Source organism: Brachycentrus maculatus, unplaced genomic scaffold (genome assembly GCF_059751285.1).
Source record: "Brachycentrus maculatus isolate JH-2025_06_01 unplaced genomic scaffold, ASM5975128v1 h1tg000085l, whole genome shotgun sequence".
In the NCBI taxonomy this organism is placed as follows: domain Eukaryota; kingdom Metazoa; phylum Arthropoda; class Insecta; order Trichoptera; family Brachycentridae; genus Brachycentrus; species Brachycentrus maculatus.
The window spans coordinates 28,760-49,763 of record NW_028280839.1 but is presented as its reverse complement, the minus strand read 5'-3'; the positions used below and the strand labels follow the sequence as shown (position 1 = coordinate 49,763).

At 33.8% G+C, this 21,004-nt stretch overlaps 1 protein-coding gene across 3 annotated transcripts in view; it reads right to left on the bottom strand.

Moving 5' to 3' along the window:
* The window catches only part of Oscillin (glucosamine-6-phosphate isomerase Oscillin), a 28,042-nt gene extending 7,573 nt beyond the window's left edge, over positions 1–20,469 (bottom strand). The window contains exons 1-5 of one of the 3 annotated variants that reach the window (XM_088257573.1): positions 20,253–20,469; positions 12,395–12,641; positions 4,647–4,829; positions 3,925–4,109; positions 1,693–1,866 (exon numbers count right to left, since the gene is read on the bottom strand). In XM_088257573.1, the coding sequence (XP_088113699.1) occupies positions 1,693–1,866; positions 3,925–4,109; positions 4,647–4,829; positions 12,395–12,620 (768 nt within the window). In that variant the 5' untranslated portion in view covers positions 12,621–12,641; positions 20,253–20,469. The remainder of the gene's footprint in view (positions 1–1,692; positions 1,867–3,924; positions 4,110–4,646; positions 4,830–12,394; positions 12,642–20,252) is intronic. The other 2 variants (XM_088257572.1, XM_088257574.1) reach the window with 2 other exon arrangements.
* Between the last annotated feature and the right edge of the window lie 535 nt (positions 20,470–21,004).

The window sequence follows — 21,004 nt, the reverse complement described above, 5'->3', positions numbered from 1 at the left end:
TATTTTGAGAAAAATATTGTATCAACATTCACAATGAATTTGGATTTACGAAAATGCTACAGGAAACTAATTAACCCATAAAAAATAACTCAATTTTCACCTTACAACCGAAAATAGGTCCTAATTACAACTGCCATAGAAGTTATAGTGCATTTTTACTTCGGACAGATGTGTTTTGCCAAAGGTAATCAAACGATATTAAGTTTTCATCTTTTATTACAAAAATAATTAAAAACTAGTCGATCATTATCAAGGTACTACTGACTGGAGGAAAACTTCAGGGATGAGTCAAATTTTTCCATATCAATTCATCAATCGCGATCTATCTCAATCGGATCCAATAGTGTAAACTTTGGAAACCCCTTAGGAAGCGTAAGGCACTGATATGTAGTGCTTCCGCATCATTAACAAAAAAGTTGAAAATTTAAGTGGACATTCAGCGCAAGCTGCAAAGTATTGTATTCAATGTATTCATAGCTGTTGCAAGTGCAACATCCGGATTGAAGAAGTTAAGATGTGCATAAGCGCTACTTGTCACTAATGTAGCAGATTCTAGCTTCACGGTACAATGATGACACTATGTAAAAAAAACTGAAATAACCATAAAATTTTATTAATTCAAAATTGATCTTAAAATAAAAATTCAGTCTTGATAGGATTTTTAATCAATTGCACAAAACTGGTATGATGGTTGTACTGTGCCTTGACAAAAAAGAAGCAAACTCCATAATAATGACCCAATATGTGCAGGGAAGTGGTGCAGATAAAAAGAAGAGTGTTCTTTCAAAAGAGCTTTTTTCCTATTTAATACACCGTGTTTAACGGTCAGTTGGTTAAACCTGATAGTGGGTTCTGTTGTAAAAAAAATATATAAATAAATAAAATGTGTTTCTTGTATTTATGATGCACCCTTTTCATTGGATACATTGTCTTATTCAGCAAAGAGACTTTGTAAAGGGATGTGGTGCTTAAAATTATATCAAGAAGATAAATTTGATTAATTGATTCGGCAGTCACTTTGTGGTAAAATCTATCCATTTTTAATTAATGTATTATTTAGCAAATACATTAATTTCAAAAAAGATGTTTTATTTATTGTTTCGGCATTAACTTTGTGGTAAGACATGTTACAATGATTAAAGAAAACACTTGTTTTTTACCACTTGAGTTTTATTAAAGACTACATGTTTCAGAAGTTAAACTTTCATCATTCAGGTCTGTATAATAACATTTATTATACAGACCTGAATGATGGAAGTTTAACTTCTGAAACATGTAGTCTTTAACAAAACTCAAGTGGTAAAAAACAAGTGTTTTCTTTAATCATTGTAAAAAAAGATGAATTTGATTGCTTGAGTTTTACTTCTCTGGAAAAAAAATAGGTTTACTTTTTAAAAAATCACTTACTTGATGCTCCTAAACATTGAGGAATATAACCCACCAAAGTTTCACAAACTGCCCATAAAATACGATAAATGACACGGCAAATTTTAATTTCATCGCTTTAAAAAACCGATTAAATCATCCCTAAATTAGATACTTACCTATGAACTTCATAATCTAGTTTGTAATATTTTACGTCGTGCATAATTCAAAATTATAAAAGCGACGCAGTCAAAATTTGCTTCAGGATTATAAAATGGTAAGAAGCTCTGTTGAAAGATCAGTACTCAGAGGAGATATTCAACTTACCTTAAAATATTTGACAGTCTTAACTCTCAGTTCGAGGGTGGCATCCTCATCACAGATCATGAGCGTATGGGGGTGTTGCTGGAAGGCCGACACGGTCCACATGTGGTTGACTCCCTCTTCTATGGCCTTGTACAGAGCGAAGGCTTTGTGGGTTCCCGTAATCAGGATCATTACCTGCAAAAGAAGACGCGCAATTTAGGAAAAATATAATACATGAGGTGAAACAGTCAACAAGATAGATTAATTATTTAAAAAGTTAGAAAATTAAATTACATTTAAAAATAATATTAATATTTTTTATTCCAGCTTGACTAAGTGATGGGTGCAATATTTAGTAAGCCATGTATGTTTTACAACTATTTTTTATATGTTTAATGAAATTAAAATTACAATAATTAACAACAACAAAAACGGCGAATAAAAAATTGTCGAGAGATGTAGTAGATGAAGATCAATTCGCTGGCAAACGCAGTACTGTGCTCCAGTGCTGCCACATGTCCAGCCGCCATCTGTGCTCCACAAGCAGCTTTACGGTTAAGTTGAAGCTCTTCATCAATTCAACATGTAGAAATTATTCGAGTATCTTTTACAATTTGACATTTTACATTTTCCGTCGTTCTGATGCCTAGTGATTTTTCAATAATAACATACTTAGGACGGGAAAAGGGTATTTCCACCCGTTCGATCGATTGATGCTTAAGGACGGGAAGGGTATTTTTACCTTCTGCGCCAGCCTCATTTCAAAGTGAGAAAAGAATTACATGTTTAATGTTTTTATGTTAATATTTTGTACCAATCTCTTTGTTAGCGTCTAAACTATATGTACACAATTATCAAATCCCGTCGCTAGTGGTCCGCAGGCGTAAAAAAACACCCGTCCGAAATGTGTTAAAATGACAAAAAAAAACCTTGCATGACAGATTAAACTAAAATGACCATTCGTACTGGTTTTTTGGCATTGTTCCTGTTCAGTTGTAAAATAAAACCAGTACAGATTTACCCATAGTATTGTTCTGAGTCAGCCACTGAATAATTATTAGACTAATAACGTTAAATTCCTAAGATGATAACTGTAAAAAACCCTAATACATATCGCTCACTCCTTTCAAGAACGTCATAAATCAAAAATCGTCAATTTTCAGCTGTGCATGTTTTCGGAATGCCCAGAAAATGTACTATATCCCAACAAAAGCAGCATTTTTCAAACTTAATATTTGCCCGCTACAGGGCAGAAAGTGTTATTTTTGCATTATGAAGAAAAGGTCATGTTTAACTTTTTTTTTTAAATGAACAAGTTATTTTTCAGATGGAGAAAAAAACCTTCAGGTTTAACCTAAAAAGATCTGTTGCACAGTAAAAAGTTCAATAAGTGGCTTGATATTTATTTTTGATAAATTGTATTATATTTTTAAACTTTAAAAACGATCTCCTGAAAAATGAAGTTTTTTGATTTATGACGTTCTTGAAAGGAGTGAGCGATATATCAAAAAACTTGAATTTTCAGGAGATCGTTTTTTAAGTTTAAGAACAATATAAAATATATTAAAAATGAATATCAAGCCACTTATTGAACTTTTTACTGTGCAACAGATCTTTTTAGGTAAAACCTAAAGGTTTTTTCTCCGTTTGAAAAATATTTAGTATATTTCAAAAAATAATTAAACAATACCTTTTCTTCAAAATGCATAAACAACACTCTCTGCCCTGTAGCGGTTAAATGTTAAGTTAAAAATATGTTGCTTTTGCTGGGATATACATAGTACATTTTCTGGGCATTCTGAAAACATGCACAACTGAAAATTGTCGATTTTTGATATACGACGTTGAAAGGAGTGAGCGACATCCACATCCCAAAAAAAAGTGATTACAATGACAGCATCAGTATCTTTGAATTAGAATTAAAAAGTGTGCTACATTTGTAGATATTTTGTTTTGTAATTATCAATTGGAGAAGTTAATGAATAATCTAATAAACATATTTACAAGTTATTGTTAAGAGAGATATGTAAATGTTTAATATATCTTGTTTTATCAATCGATGATTAAGGAATAAAAGGTAGGTATTGTAATTGCAGTAATTAGTAATCCGATAAATGATAGTGTTTAATTTAAACACCGTTATAAGATTCTAAATCAGAAAAGTTTTTTTTACAGGATGGGTCGGGATGGAAACCAAGAGCTTCTATACCGGACCTGGTAATGTGGCGGAGTGAAGATGAATATTCCACATACCTCTTTGGCGTCCATGACGGTGCCGACTCCCACAGTTAGCGCCTGTTTGGGCACCTTGTTGATGTCGTTGCCGAAGAAGCGCGCGTTGGCTTCCAGCGTGTCCTGGGCTAAAGTCTTCACGCGGGTACGGGACACCAGACTAGAGCCGGGCTCGTTGAAGGCAATGTGACCATCGGGGCCGATGCCTGAAAGAAATCGTCATTATTAAGTAAAACTTATTAATCTACCTAATTGGTTCAGTTACTATCCCAAATTATAATTTCATTATTATGACCATATGTAACATATTATTAACATATCGTAGTCATACAGGAGAAAGTGACCAAGTGCATTTTTTTACAAAAACGTGATCATTGACTATTTGATATCTTACTAGCTTAATATTGCCCTGAAAAAAATCCCAAACGATTTTAAACTTGGAAGTATAATATATTGACTTGTTAAAAATGACTTACTGCATTGATATTTATTTTCTTGCCAAGCAAAGGTGACTTAAATGGCCCTTCTGAACATTTTACGTTTTCTTAGTTGGTCACTTTCTCCTGTACGACTACGATATACGTGACCCGCTTCTCATGCACAATTAGGAATAAACGTTTTTATACGTGTCCTGACAACAATGTGTTGATAATAAATCAAAATACGATTTATGATTCCACTAAATTGATTAATTTTTGTGTAGCTGTTTCGCCTTGAGGGCATTATAAAGTGTGAAAGATTACCTCCAACAAAGAGTTCGATTCCGCCAGCTTCTTGGATCATCTTCTCAAAGTTGTCACACTCAGCTACCAGATCAGCCGCATTCCCATCCAATACGTGAACGTGCTCCGGGTTGATGTCAATATGCTTGAAAAAATTGTTCCACATGTAGAAGTGGTAGCTCTCTGGGTGGTTTCTTGGAAGATCTAAATGAAAGAAAAAAAATACTATAATATCAAAAGCAAAATTTTAAGATATCTTAATACATTTTAGACGAATGCTTTTTACGCAGGATTTATTAATTATGTACATAAAGTTTAGACCTTCATAAACAGATTAGTACAGAATATTCACATTAAAACATTAAATAATTCCTTCTTTTCTGACTCGCGAGTGTTTTTGCCTAGAATTTTCACTCATGAATTACATGAAATTATAGTAACTTTAAACGTAAAGAGTGAATCCACTCACGAGTAGGCAAAGGCTATGAAACTTAAAAAGTTGAAGCCTGAGTAGGGTCATGATAAGCGGTGTTGCATAAGCCGTAGCTAGATTTCAGAGTCACTTGGACGTTAGGTAATTCAGAATAAAACAAAGAGATTAATACATAATATTTATATAAAAACATTTAAAAATTTCTTCTTTTCTGACTTTGAAATAAGACCGGCGCAGAAGATAAAAATACTATTCCCATCGTTAAACATCAATCGACCAAACGGGTAGAAATACCTTTCCTATCCTTGGTGCGTTAAAATAATAAAAATTGATTTTAAGAAAGATGCTTCAAATGAGTGAATTTATCAATTTTATTAAACTGCACTTAACATATTGTCATAATTCATGTTATAAAAATGGTTGACCAAGCATGTCGATTAAAATCAATGAAAAAAAAAGCTTACCACAAAATTGAGCGTCGTTTAGCAATATCTATCTACAAAATTAAAATGTTATGTTGTTATTGTAATATAACAGATTCGGTTAAATTACATGGTGCCATTTTTTAATAACATTACATCAATAACGCTTTAAGTAATAATAGAGTAAGAACCATAAAACGTACGAACTCGATAACTTTTTTTAAATGATTGCAGGCATTTGAGTAATGCTGAATTCCAGAATGATTACTTAATTTAACCGAATTGGAATTAGTATTCTAGACTGAAGAAATAGATATTAAAATACAGCAAGTGCGGGATGATGAATTCATTTATTTTATTCAAATTTCTTGTACAGAATATATGTACATTGGCGGGCTTATTGCTAAGAAGCAATGTCTTTCAGCCAGCTAAAAAATGACAAGTGATACTGGACAATGTTTGAACTTTTTTTTTTCATTAATATACTTACATTTTTTATACAATTTAATACAATTTTTATACATTTTTACTTATACAATCTTATAATTTTAGTTGCACTGAGCCTCTCCAAAAAAGAGACTTGGCGAGGGACTTTTTTCTTCTTTTTTTTGCTGTTGATAGTATCATGTTTAATACATTTTTTTTTAAATATAAATGGGGAACATATATTTTTATGCGGTACGAGGAGTAATCTTGTTTAGTTTTCTATTGCATAATCTGTATATGTTTGTAGTCTTCGTTAAGTTATTATACATCCATTTGTAATTAGAGGGCTTGTACATAAGTATCAAGGAAAAACAAACATAAATTACAAATTAATTACAATAGGAATAAACAAATAATTACAACATTACATTACCAAATGTTGTTTCCAAATTATCTTGATAAGATGCTTACCACACAAGCAGAGATAAGAAAAAGAAAATTATGGTTTACACAGTTCAAATGTTACAAAAGAATGAAAGGCAGGAAGTGATTTACTATATTGTTTGAGTGTAATGGGGTCTTTTCATAAATTAGTGATAATGTTTTGAAATGTAATGATATTACTATAAGTGAATAAAAACATTTCATTCATTTAAAATATTATTATTTTATTGATATCTTAACGCAGATAAAGCGGTCATTGAAATGGCAATATGGAAGTCAATAGAACTTCAAGTCTGCTTTTGAAATTATCTTCGCTTATTACAACTACCAGCAGATAGAACTAAATTAATTAAAACCAATAAGTAGACATAATGAATAATCACAAAAAAAAACACATTGTTTTATGATGGATAAAACAATTGTTGTCAAACATCAGTAGGTCAATGACATTTAATTTGCTTGTCAAATTATCAAGAAATAATTTTAATATCATCATTGCATACTTGTATGTTGACCATTTTGTGTAATTATAATAAATATTTTTTAACAGGCTTATATAATTACCATTTTTACAAATATTGAGATGGGAGTTATTGAAAAATTTTTGACATTTATATACAAATGGTTAAGATGGTACTCACAAACATACAATTCAGTAAGCGATCAACTGTGCGGGGGCCAGAGGTGTTCACGTACAATTTTTTTTTTGGAATTTAATTTTTTTCAAGAATATACGTACATACACCCCTGGACAAAAAAATTTACGAGTCCTCAAAAAAACTAAAATTGACACATAATGAATTATTCTTGATATTTAATTAGTTTTTTTTGTATTGTTTAACATATGTGATGACTACTCGTTACTTCAAGGTTAAAATGAAAGATCTTACTCATGAATTGTACTAAGAAATTGCCATTATATACCAGGTATCAGATTATCCGAACCTTAGAGACCCATAACGGTTCATTTATGGTCGAGTGTTTGTGATGGAGTAATAAAAGACATGTAATTTTTTTATTCATATTTAAGAAGAAGGTTCTAATTGCTTTATTTTAAATTAAGGTATTTTACATTTAAACATAATTATAACATTTAAAAATATTTAATACTTAGTGATTCACCTTTATTTTTTATAACATGTAAAATTCTATTATTTAACGAAGCGTAAAGCGAATCTTAAATTTCTGATGTTATTTCTTCTTCCTAAACTTGAATCAAGTTTTTTTTTAATTCCTCAATGTTTTTTTATTTTTTTTTCCCAACTTTTTTTTTCATAATCGCCCATAAATTTTCTATCGGGTTCAAATCAGGACTATTCCCGGGCCACGTCAACGATTTTAAGCCAATTTTATCCTTGTATTCAATGATCTGTAAGAAAAACAATAAATTATTTATCAAGTGGTCTACAAAGTGCATTAAAAAATAAATATTTGTACTCACAGTGCGGGCTCTATGGCACGGCGCCAAATCGTCCTGAAAAATCGGGTCCGCGGTATACTGCTTAATGTCCTCGATTGTTGGAATAAGATGGTTTTTCAGCACTTTTTTGTACTGGATGGCATTCATCGTACCCTGTATAAAATTTAGAGGTCCCAAACCGTACGCTGTCATGCACCCCCAAATCATGACGTAGGGTGAATGTTTAACGGTTCGAGGGACGCACGACGGATGGTATTTTTCCCCAAGTTTTCGTCGAACTATCTTTATGCCGTCTGGACCAAAAAGGTTGAATTTTAATTCATCGGAGAAAATAACATTTTGCCAATCCTCCAAGGTCCAATTCTGGTGCTCCTTCGCCCAATCCAGTCTAGCCTTCTGCATTTTATTCGTCAGTAATGGTTTCTTTGCGGGACTTCGTGCTTGGAAACCATGCTCCAACTGCCGCCTGAACACTGTTTTTACTGAAAATGTTGATTAGCTAGTAGACTGCACCTCTGCGTGTATTTTAAGTGCCGTTAAAAATCGATCGCGCATAACAATTTTTTTATTAAGCGATCATCTCGGGCAGATGTCGCGCGCCCCCATCCGCTTCCTTTTTTCCGTTCTATGGATTCAGTTTGTTGGAATTTTTTAAATAAAAACCTCACTGCACCTTCTGAATACCCAACTCGACGAGATATTTTACAATTAGATATGTTTTGTTGCGACATTGTGATTATTTTGGATTTTATCGCTATCGACATTTGCTTTGCACTTTCCATGATTGTTGTGTTATGTTCCCTCAAACGCGGGTAAAACAAAATTGTTGAGACATTTTAAAATGTAAATATTGTAGAAAGGTGACACAAAGTGTCTTTAATTTATTGAACAAAAGAAAGAGGTATCGATAAAGGATTTCTTAGAAAAAGAGTTCAGTAAAGTCAAGGCGTGCGGAAGCAAGTAAACTCGTAAATTTTTTTGTCCTGCGGTGTATATATATATCTAAAAAAATATTTTTTCATTATTTTTAACTCCTTACCGTTCAGTAACTCTTTACTTTTAAACCCATGTATTTATTTAGGAGAAAAACAATTTTTTTAAATACAATAACCGTGTTTGAAGAAAAAAAAATGATACCTGGTATAAATATGGTATAAATACCTGGGATAAATTTAATTTCAATTTTAATTTTCAATTTATTCAACAAAAAAATAATATATACATAACAAACAATATTCAAGGCGTATATATTAAAAGTAAAAGTAAGCAAGAAGACTTAAAGGTGTAGAAGAATCCCGCTTCGGAAAACTCCTTCGGACACATGGAACAGATCAATATCCAATGTGATATTGTTCAACATAGCGGTAGCTCTTTCTACAGGCATAACCATCGGCAGGTTGGTCCTGTGTATAGGAATGTGAAACAATCTATGTCGACGCTGTCTTAAGTAACTATTGGGAACATACAGACCAATGTTCCGGATAATTTCAGGATTATCGATCATACCGCGCAACAATTGATAAAAATGCGTAATCAAATACACATTCCTTCTAGTCTCTAAACTATTGTAGCCAATCATACCCTGGAGAAACTGGGTCGGGTAGAGCCAAGGATAATAGCCGTACTCTTAATTGCGGACTGATGATTATTTCACCCTAAAAAATTGTATATTATAAAGGCAACAAATAGGAAAAAAATAATGAAATATTATAACTAACTAACTAACTAACCATCACGCCGCTTCCCCGCAGGGGTAGGCAGAGAGAATAGAGCGCCACACCACTCTGTCCTTGCAAACATTCTTCGCCTCTTCCACGTTCATGCATCTCCTCATACATACCCGCCGATTGTTACGACTCCTAACCTGACCACTTTCAAGTATTTGGCATATCTGATCGTGCCATGTTTTTCTCGGTCTTCCTCTGCTTCTTTTCCCGCTAACATTCGCCTCATAAATTTGTTTTACCGTTCTTTCCTCACTCATTCGTTCTACATGTCCAAACCATCTCAACACACCTTTCTTAATTTTATCGATAATGCTTATCTCAGCTTTGCATTCCTTCCTTATTTCACTATTCGTACATCTATCATACATCGTTTTGTCGCACATTCTTCTGAGAGATCGCATTTCGACTACATTCAGTCTACTTTCATCCTTCTTTTGCCAACTCCATGTTTCACTTCCATACTAAAATGAAATATTATACTATTGGATATTCATGTAGAAAATATCCTACATGTAAATGGCCTATTTTCATTTGATATATTTTTATCTTATTGATAAGCAGATTGATAATATAACTGACAGAAAAATAAACATAATTATTATAGACAGAGATAAACTGTCAATTATTAAACAATAAAAATTTCTTTTCCTTTTTAGGTATTTACTGAATCAACCACTTTCTTAGTGACAGTATTTAAAACTTATCAGAGAATGTGTGCTTTTATTAGAGAAATGAATAAATGTGTAGTCAAAAAATATGTTATGACTATACTTGAAGGACAGTAATTTGCTGAAAGATTAACTTCACCACATGTCAATATCAGCACATGACTATATCAGCCCTATCTCGCAAAATTCTAACACCATGTAGAAATATATATTTTTTTAAAGGTATCACCCACAAAGCGTCTATTTTAGATTCTGCAGGGGTAGGATGGTAAGGATAGGGAAGGTAAATGTAAAAAATTAATCACAGACACCCAAAATTTTGTAAACACCATGAACAAATATATATTTTTTTAAGGTATAACCCGCAAAGCGTCTATTTTAGATGCTTATCTACAGGGTTAGGATAGTAAGGATAGGGAAGGTAAATGTGAAAAATTCATCACAGACACTCAGACCTATTGAGAATAAATCTTTCATGAATTCATTTTGCAATTGGCGGGAATCGAACCCGCAACGCCAGTTTTGCAGTGGAGCGTCTACCCAACTATGCCACGGCACCTGTCATATTTTTGTTATTAATATTTTATGTGATAAATACCACTATTTCTTGAATTGTACTGTAATACGTATTTCGATGCATTCAGAATCATTATCAAACACTGTAAGCGGGGTCAAATGTAAATTTTAGAGTTGTGCCCTTGGGACGTTGAAAGATGAAGAGGCTGTAGAAGCTGTTTCTTATTTTTTATCGGTGGGAATATGGACAGTTGGGGGGAGGACTTTAGTTATTTTCATATTGTTAATTATGGGTTTATTATTATTAATATTTTTAATGAGTTTCTATAGCTTCAAAAGTTTATGACTTTTCATTTTCAATAATTTTTTGCATGTCTGCGTTATTATTATTATGTTTGTGATTTATCTATTAAATGGTCTATAAACTGTCTTAAATAAAATATAAAGTTTATATTCAAACCCACAGATGGAAGTATTAATAGCTTCCGAAACGAGTCAATATATTTTATTAATTTTTTCAAACCCTCATCCGCACCCGATGGTGCATAGGGCACTGCATCATATAAATGCAGTGTTATCTTGATTGTTAACACATGAAGGAAAGGTGATAGGCCCTCCGCTTCAGGTACAAGTCCAGGGTATTATTGCGTGAATATTATAGTGAAAAAAATCACTTTTATTTATTCGACCCTTTCTGGGAATCAAACCCGGGACCTCCAGTACGGTAGCCGAGCGTGCTGACCATTAGACCAGGGAGGCAGACAGAAAATATATTACTAGAAAATATACTACTTGACTTGTAAAACACAAATGTTTATTTTGTAATTTAACGAGTCCGGGAGTATGGACGTAAATGAACGTTAGTGCGAATTTTCCTTAAAGGAGTATGGACGTTAATGAACGTCGAAGTCCTTCTGTCAGTATGATTTAACTTGTAAAGCAATGACATCTGTGGATCTGTGTGTAATTTTGTCATAATTGAAAAATATTTCGAAATGGTGTTTTTTTTTTCAATTATGATATAAAACAATTATGTCATTTTATCTTCATAATACATCTATTTAATGAAAACAAAATTTTCATGTAAAAAGAACCCACTCCCCAGAGAAAGTCAGACATCAATTTTTGTATCCCCGGAAAAGTTAAACATATTCACATGTTCCTTCCGACAACGTGGCCTGTAACCTGAGACTTTAATCCACTTACAGTGGAGCCTTGTATCACAGATTTGTAACCACAGATGTGTGGCCTAATTGTGTTTCCAACATACCCACATTTTCAGCTTTCAAAGACAACAGCTGGAGGTGCGTTGCAGGAGCCTGGGTGAGGACCTATCCAACATCGGATCCGTGATAGTTCATAAGGAACTGTCACGAGAGGTAGTATCATACATGATCAAAATAGTGAAGGACATTGGTAACCTAAACCAAAGTAGGACACAAAATGCCGAACCCTCTTCTAGTGCAACGGAAGGTCTGCTGATGACAGTCAACAGTCCGCCTTCTCCTGAGGAGTGCAACGTGGTTTCTTCCCAGCAATGAGCAAATGCTGAGAAGTTCCTGTTTGACCCACACTAGATTATCCCTCCTGTTCCCAACACAGATTCAAATAAAAACAATATTTAGTTAGCTAGAAGAAACAAAAATCCACTAAATGATATATAAACCTTGTACATAATAAGCAAGGTAAATAATAAATGCAATTCAAACATACCCACATACTCGTCCATGTTGAAGGTCTTGACGTATTTGAAGGACACCTTCCCGGCCTTGTAGAACTCGATGAGCTTCTTGTACATGCCGAGGGGAGTGCCGCCCGTGGGGAGGCCGAGCACGAAGTAGTTGTCAGGGCCGGCGCCCGACTCGTTGATCCTCTTCATCACGTACTTGGCCGACCACTCGGCCACCACGTCCGCAGAGTCCAATATCACTAGACGCATGGCGATCAACTATCCTGAAAACTGAATACAAATCACTATTAGCAAGATTAAACTTCTTCTTCTTCTTCTTTATGTAGATCCTAGGGATCTGTTTGTGCCTCCGCATGTCGCTCTTGGGATGTCGACTCCCAGCTGTCTTTCCATCTTTCCGGAGGTCTGCCTGGGGGTCTGCATCCTTCAGGGTTGCCTTGGAGGGCGATACGTGGAAGTCTGTCTTCTGACATTCTGTTTATATGTTCCTTCCAGTATCGCCTTCGTTGTCGTCCCCACCTCACGATATCCTCCGTCTTACACATGCTCCGGATGTTGGTATTTCTTACTCGGTCTCGCAATGTGTTCTTCGGAGAGTCTTCATCTCGGAGGTTCGAAGTCGAGATTTTTTACTATTTTAGTTTATTACTATTATTATACTAGACAGGCGCTGTGGCGTAGTTGGGTAGACGCTTGACTGCGAAACTGGCGTTGCGGATTCTACTAAGATTAAACTAATATAAAATATTACTTTAACCCTTTCCACTCTGACCATTTTTTCTCATAACTGATCAGCTACTCTGATCAAAAAAATGCGACGTTTTTCTACCATTAAAATAAATATTTTGGTTCCCTAATTTTGAGACACTGTCTGGCAATTCTTATGACCATGTTAATTAAGATTAAGTGTATTTATTAGAAATATTTTTTGGTAGAATATACTTGGGTGATAGAGAAATCAGTGATCAAAGTTATACCTCCGCCGGGCCAGACATTGTGGCCCACGAAGCTGCCTACTAGAATCATATGGGCCACAATGTCTGGCCTACAGAGTGGTAAGAGTTAATCATTCCGATATCCGGAGCATGTGTAAGACGGAAGATATCGTGAGGTGGGGACGACAACGAAGGTGATACTAGAATGAGCATGTAAAAAGAATGTCAGAAGACAGACTTCCACGTATCGCCCTACAAGGAAGCCCTAAAGTACGCAGGCCCCCGGGCAGACCTCCAAAAAGGTGGAGAGATAGCTGGCAGTCAACATCCCAAGAGCGAGGCACTAACAGATCCTTAGGATCCATACATCACATCCATACAAACATGGAGTTGGCAAAAGAAGGATGAAAGTAGACTGAATGCAGTCGAAATGCGATCTCTCACAAGAATGTGCGACAAAACGATGTATGATAGATGTTCGAATAGTGAAATAAGGAAGGAATGCAAAGCTGAGACAAGCATTATCGATAAAATTAAGAAAAGTGTGTTGAGATGGTTTGTAGAATTAATGAGTGAGGAAAGAACGGTAAAACAAATTTATGAGGCGAATGTAATTGGAAAAAGGATCAGAGGAAGACCGAGAAAAACTTCGCACGATCAGATATGCCAAATACTTGAAAGTGGTCAGGTTAGAAGCCGAAACAATCGGCGGGTATGTATGAAGAGATGCATGAACGTGGAAGAGGCGAAGAATTTTTGCAAAGACAGAGTGGTATGGCGTTCTATTATCTCTGCCTACCCCTGCGGGGAAGCGGCGTAATGGTTAGTTAATTAGTTAGTCTACAAAATTGGCTGTCCTTGAGATATCTTGTATTGCAATATCGCAATCGAGATATGAAATTATCACATGATTCAGAAAAAAAGACCTATTTCTTTTGAAAAGTGCTATTAATTCTGATTGATATTGATAGGAAGCATAGCATGTGTACCATAAACAAAATTTATGGGCAGTAAAAAATGGGCGGCAAACTTCTAGTGAAATTTTAAAAGCAATCACTTGATAACGTTTATGGCGTATTTATATTTTATGATCCTCTTGTAAATAAATACTGAAGTCATGACAGTTAAAAGATTATTATTAAAAGCCTTTTAAAGGTAACGAGGCATGACGGTGAAGGTGAGTGTATGACATAGATAATTAAAATTAATTCTATCTTCTTTGACCCCTATCCGCATTCAAATGATCTCTATGCACCACTGAGTGGGATTGACACGGAGTTAATTGGATAATATGTTATATTATTATTTATTTTTTCATTTTACGTTTATTCTAAACCTTGAGATGAAGTATGAGAGCTTCTAAGGTTCATATAACATATACATTTTATAAAATACAATGAAAACATAAAATGTAAGAACATTATGTAAAATTACAAGAAATTATTAAAATCCTTGTAAAAACCCAGACTTCTATATTCTTCTTCCCGCATATTCCTCTCCCTACAGATATCCATCTTTTTTTACAAACTTTTGGTTATTTTTTTTTTTAATTGAACGGAATTAATTTATAGTTTAATAATAAGTCTATCATATTTTATAATTAGGTAATATTATTTAATTAACTTGACATTAATTAACGCCAGGAACTACGCTTGGATGGCTTGACTCTGGCCAATATCTGTACCCGACGGATTCTCCAGTTCTTTGGACACGTTGCGCGTGGCAACGAGGATAGCCTGGAACGACTAGTTGTGATCGGTAGCCTGGAGGGAAAGAGAGGGAGAGGAAGATCCCCCACACGATGGACCGATCAAATTAAGACAGCAGCAGGCACCTCAGTGGTTGGAGCGCTACGTGCAACGCTGTCAAGGGATAACTGGAGAAGAGTCATTGCTTCTGCAAGGGTCACAACCCTCAGCAATGAGGAATAAGACGGAGAAGAAGAAGAACTTGACATTGGTAAAAGCAATATATTTTATATGCAACGCCAATATATATTAAAAATCTATGTTGAGATATCAATATTACTAGTTTAAATTTAAAAATTTAATTTAGTAAGTAAAAAATCATGCTGGAGGTACCGGGTTCAATTCCCAGGAGGATCAAAATAAATGTAAGATATATTTTCTCTATTTATTTAATATCGCCCTGAATTGGTTAGTATCTGAAGCTTGGGACCGATCACCTGCCTTCATGTAATGAACAATCAATGTAACACTGTATCAATGCGATGCAGTAACCTGTGCATAATTTGGTGCGGGTAAGGATTTTCAAAAAATAAACGCTCATGTTTGAGAACGGTTTAACCTTTTCCACTCTGACCATTTTTTCTCATAACTGATCAGCTACTCTGATCAAAAAAATGTAACGTTTTTCTACCATTAAAATAAATATTTTGGTTCCCTAATTTTGTCTGGCAATTCGTATGACCATTCGTTTTTATAACTGAACTTAAAAGTGTAACTTTTATCGTTTTCCATGGCGGATTAACTATAAAATATTTATTTTAAACACATAAAATGAAATTTCTGTTATTTTAACTACTAACAGTAATATCACAAAATTTTGAAATATAATAGCTCCACAAAACTAAATATGGAAAAAAATATGGTCACAAAAAGTGGGAGCATACTTGGAGAATCGTCATAAATGAAGGATAATGACCGACTGTCCAAAAAAATATTAGCGTATGACAAATATTCCAAAATGATAATCTATTTTTCCTAGATTATATCTAAATAATGGAAAGTTTTATTGAAGGAATGTTGGTTAATTCAATATGTTGCAATGATTAACCACATTTATTTCAAATATTTTTTGGTAGAATATACTTGGGTGATAGAGAAATCAATGATTAAACTTATACCTGCGCCGGGCCAGACAATGTGGCCCACGGAGCTGCCTACTAGAATCATACGGGCCAGAATGTCTGGCCTACAGAGTGGTAAGAGTTAAGTTACATGATATTAACCAAAGGCAGGATTTGAAGATGGACATGCAACTTGACATACTTTGATAGTTGGCCAACCTTGAAAGTTAGAACAAGCTTCAGAATGGAGGTGTGTGCAGGAAAAGTAATTAGATTTGATGACGACCCATAATGAATCTTTTGGAGATATCTAAAACAGTGTTTCGCAAAGTGTGTGCCGCGGTACACAGGTGTACCGTGGTGATAAATTGGTGTGGCGCGGTAAAAACTCTAGTTTCGTGAAGATAACATACCTAGAAATAGCTGAAAGCTAAGCGAGTGAGGCGCTTTTTTGCGCAAAGAGCGTGCGAATTGTGATTTTCGACTCTGAATACTATTAAATAAAAAAAAGAGAACCCCCAAGGACGACCAAAGGTGAGAGAAGCCTCATCAACAATTGCTGCAAATTTTTATCGCCTGTGCTCAGTTAAGTAGGCTCACATTTCGCATCAAACATCATATCACTCACTCCTTTCAACAACATCATTTATCAAAAAATTAGATTTTTCAGGAGATCATTTTTAAAGTTTAAGAAGATAACAAAATTTATCAAAAATAAATTTTTAATACATTTTAATACATAATAGAAGATAATAAAATATATTTAAAATAAATATTTGTCCGCTTCCGTAATGTAATGGTCAGCACGCTCGGCTACCGTTCTGGAGGTCCCGGGTTCGATTCCCAGGGGGGGTCAAATAAATATAAGTGATTTTTTCACTGTAATATTTATTCAATATTACCCTGGACTGGTACCTGAAGCGGAGGGCTGATCACCTTTCCTTCATGTGTAAACGATCAAGATAACTCTGCGTTTATATGACGCAGTGCCCTATGCACCATTGGGGTGCGGATAAGGGTTTTATTATTATTATTATTAAAAATAAATATGAAGCCACTTATTGAACTTTTTGCTGTGCGACAGATCTTTTTAGGTACAATCTGAAGGTTTTTCTCCATTTAAAAAATATTAAGTACATTTAAAAAAAACAATTAAACAATACCTTGTATTCAAAATGCAAACACAACACTTTCTGCCCTCTAGCAGGTAAATATTAAGTTAAAAATATGCCACTTTTGCTGGGATATAGTACATTTTCTGGGCATTCCGAATACATGTACAACTGAAAATTGACAATTTTTGATTTATGACGTTGTTGAAAGGAGTGAGCGATATATTATGTATATATTCGGGTTATATTAATTTTAATAATAAATCGACATTAAATAAACTTTGTTTTTTTCTTTGGTGTACCTCTGAAAATTCTTGATTTGGCAACTGTACCTTGAACAGAAAAAAGTTTGCAGAACACTGATCTACAACACCCTCAGATGTCATGAAATGTCATTATTAGATGAATTAGTTTTAAATTAAAATAAGCATTAGAAGTATGATGGTAAAAATATGTATACAAAACGGGTTTCCAATGACCTCATACAGCTGTTTTTATCTTAGTTTATTATACCAGTCCAATGACTTTGTTACATTATCATTTGTTAGTTATAAATACATACCAGAGTACTTGCTTGTTTGTAAAACGTAAATATATATATATATATATATATATATATATATATATATATATATATATATATATATATATATATATATATCGTGGTCATACAGGAGAAAGTGACCAAGTGCATTTTTTACAAAAACGTGATTATTGACTATTTGATATCTTACTAGCTTCATATTGCCCTGAAAAAATCCCAAAGCGATTTTAAACTTGGAAGTATAATAAATTGACATGTTAAAAATGACTAACTGCATTGATGTTTATTTTCTTGCCAAGCAAAAGTGACTTAAATGGCCCTCCTGAACATTTTACGTTTTGTTAGTTGGTCACTTTCTCCTGTACGACTACGATATATATATATTTATATATATATATATATATATATATATATATATATATATATATATATATACAAATATTCTTCTTTTTCTAACCCTTATCTGCATCTTACTGTGCATAGGGCACTACATCGTACAGAAGCGGGATCATTAACTACATAAAGGAAAGGTGATGCGTCAATATTATACATTGCCTTATGCACCATTGGGTGCGGATAAGGCTTAGAGAACAAGAAGAAATTATTAATTGCTATTTTTACGATTATCACTTCAAGGGTGATAAAGGTAAAAAAATTAAATCTTATTCCTATTCTTTAAAAAATCTTTAAGCCTCTATAATGTCAACAGCGAAGAAATAGTTAACTAACTATAATTAAAATGTAACTTTGTTTTGAAATCACAATAAATATTTTATTATAACTTAATTATAATGTGTACCGGTTTCGAAGCTAACCGCTTCTTTATCAAGACTGATTAATACTACAGTATTAATCAGTCTTGATAAAGAAGCGGTTTGCTTCGAAACCGGAAGACATTATAATCAATTCAATTCAAATTCAAACCCTTATCCGCACCCCAATGGTGCATAGGGCACTGCATTATACAAACACAGTGTTATCTTGATCGTTAACACACGAAGGAAAGGTGATCAGCCCTCCGCTTCAGGTACCAGTCCAGGGTAATAGTGAAAAAATCACTTATGTTCATTTGACTCCCCCTGGGACACGAACCCGGGACCTCCAGAACAATAGCCGAGCGTGCTGACCATTACACTATAGAGGCGGGTATAATCAAGTTATAATAAAATATTTATAGTGATTTTAAATTAAAGTTACATTTTAATTATAAAATGGAAAATCATAAAGTTAGTGCTTCAAATATAAATTAAAATTAACTAACTGTTGTGTATTAGTAGCAAATAATAAAAATTCATTTACCAATCAACATTCAGAGAAAGTTTTGTCTGACTACCTAATTATTATGATGAAATGCAAGAAGGTACTAAGAAAAATGTGACAGTCACTTTCACTTTCATTTCAACCCTTTTGCCGCTAGAATTATTTCAACTAATTTTTTTTGCAAAATCCTGCAGGTAAATTGCATTCTACAAAAAATATTATAAATGCATACAGTAAATCTAGGAAGTGCTGCAGACGGTGTCATTCTCAGTTTTAATACAGCACTTTTGTATTTAAACTGGGAATGATACCAACTTTGGAAACTAAAAGATGTATGTGTGTACGAAAACTCTCAACAACAAAAAGTTAAATCTTGACCACTTCCTTTTTTTTAGTTACCTAACGTCCAAGTGACTCTGAAATCTAGCTACGGTTTATGCAACACCGCTTATCATGACCCTACTCAGGCTTCAACTTTTTAAATGTCATAGTCTATGCCTACTTGTGAGTGGATTTACTGTGAGTGGATGTTTAAAGTTACTATAGTTTCATGTAATTCATGAGTGAAAATTCTAGGCAAAAACACTCGCAAGACCACATCACATTTTTTCTCGCTATGACATAGGGGGCTAGAACACGCCCCTTTTTATTAACCGCTAGTGATTTTGATTCAAATTTCAAATGGCAGTTTTGTTTTTAGTTTCTTACATGTAAAACTTTTTTATAAATATATTCTTTTAGCATTTGTCTGACTAAAGATTGAAATGAATTATTTCACAAATTTAAAAAACAAAAATTTTTAACGCACCTACCTACCTGAGAAGTAACACTGGTAGCGAGGGGTTAATGGCACTACGAAATTATAACAATAATTCACATTCCTTTATTTTTCTAATTAAATAAATTACTAAGCATATTAGAATATTTCTATTGTAACAAGAATCAAATTACAAGTATTTTTACCTCGATGGGAATCTACTTGGATTCAATTAAATTATATCAGTAAGCGAGATTTAGTCGTGAATTAATATCGAGTTTAATCGATTTGTTTACAAATATAACCTCAAATCAATGCTGAAAACTTCGATGATATTTCACAAACAATGATTGTTTATCTAGTAATAAATCTGGTAAATACACTTCATCGATTGACCTCAATAACAATTTACAGTTGAATGACCACGAAACCAAGCAAAAATCGGATATTTTAACTCGACTTACCGTGTATATATGCAAAGCGGCGACCGGCGACTGCGGCGTTAAAATAAGCACTGTACTTGGAGACCTCGGTTTTTATGAAAATGCCGATTTCATTATCTCCTTTATCGGGTTTGTGGTCTAATTATTAGGCTCGCGACTGACAAAATACGAGACGACAGACCCACACGCAACAAAAGACGGCGGCTGTCAAATTAGTTACGATTGGTCACGTGACATCTCCCACCGCTCCCGACAAACTTTAGGGGTACAGACAGGTGTAAATAACTTTTGGTATTTGTACATTCCGGGCTTTTTTCTAAAAATAAAAGATATAGGAACGCACATCTTGCTTTTGAAGTTTTTAATTTTTAAGTATTTATTTTTCTACTTTCAATATTTATAATAATATAGCCCTTTCTGTAAATTATAAAGTATATTTTTTCTTACATTGCAATAAAATTCGAAAAAGAGGAAACATGTCCCATGAGAAAAAAGAACGGAAGTACATTTTTTCAAATACTTTTCTTAATTATCTACACTCTTTCTCAGCCTCATAAATTTAACACCCTATGCAACACCCTATATAACACCAAAATATACCTTATGTTGCCCTATGCACCATAAGATGAACATTGTCAAATTACATCAGGAACATTTTATCATATACGAGCAATTTAACAAAGTAATATTTTTGAGATTATTTCCATAGATGTCAGCAGTGTGAAGAATTGAGATACATTTAAGACCAAAAGTGATTACCTTGTCAAATATCA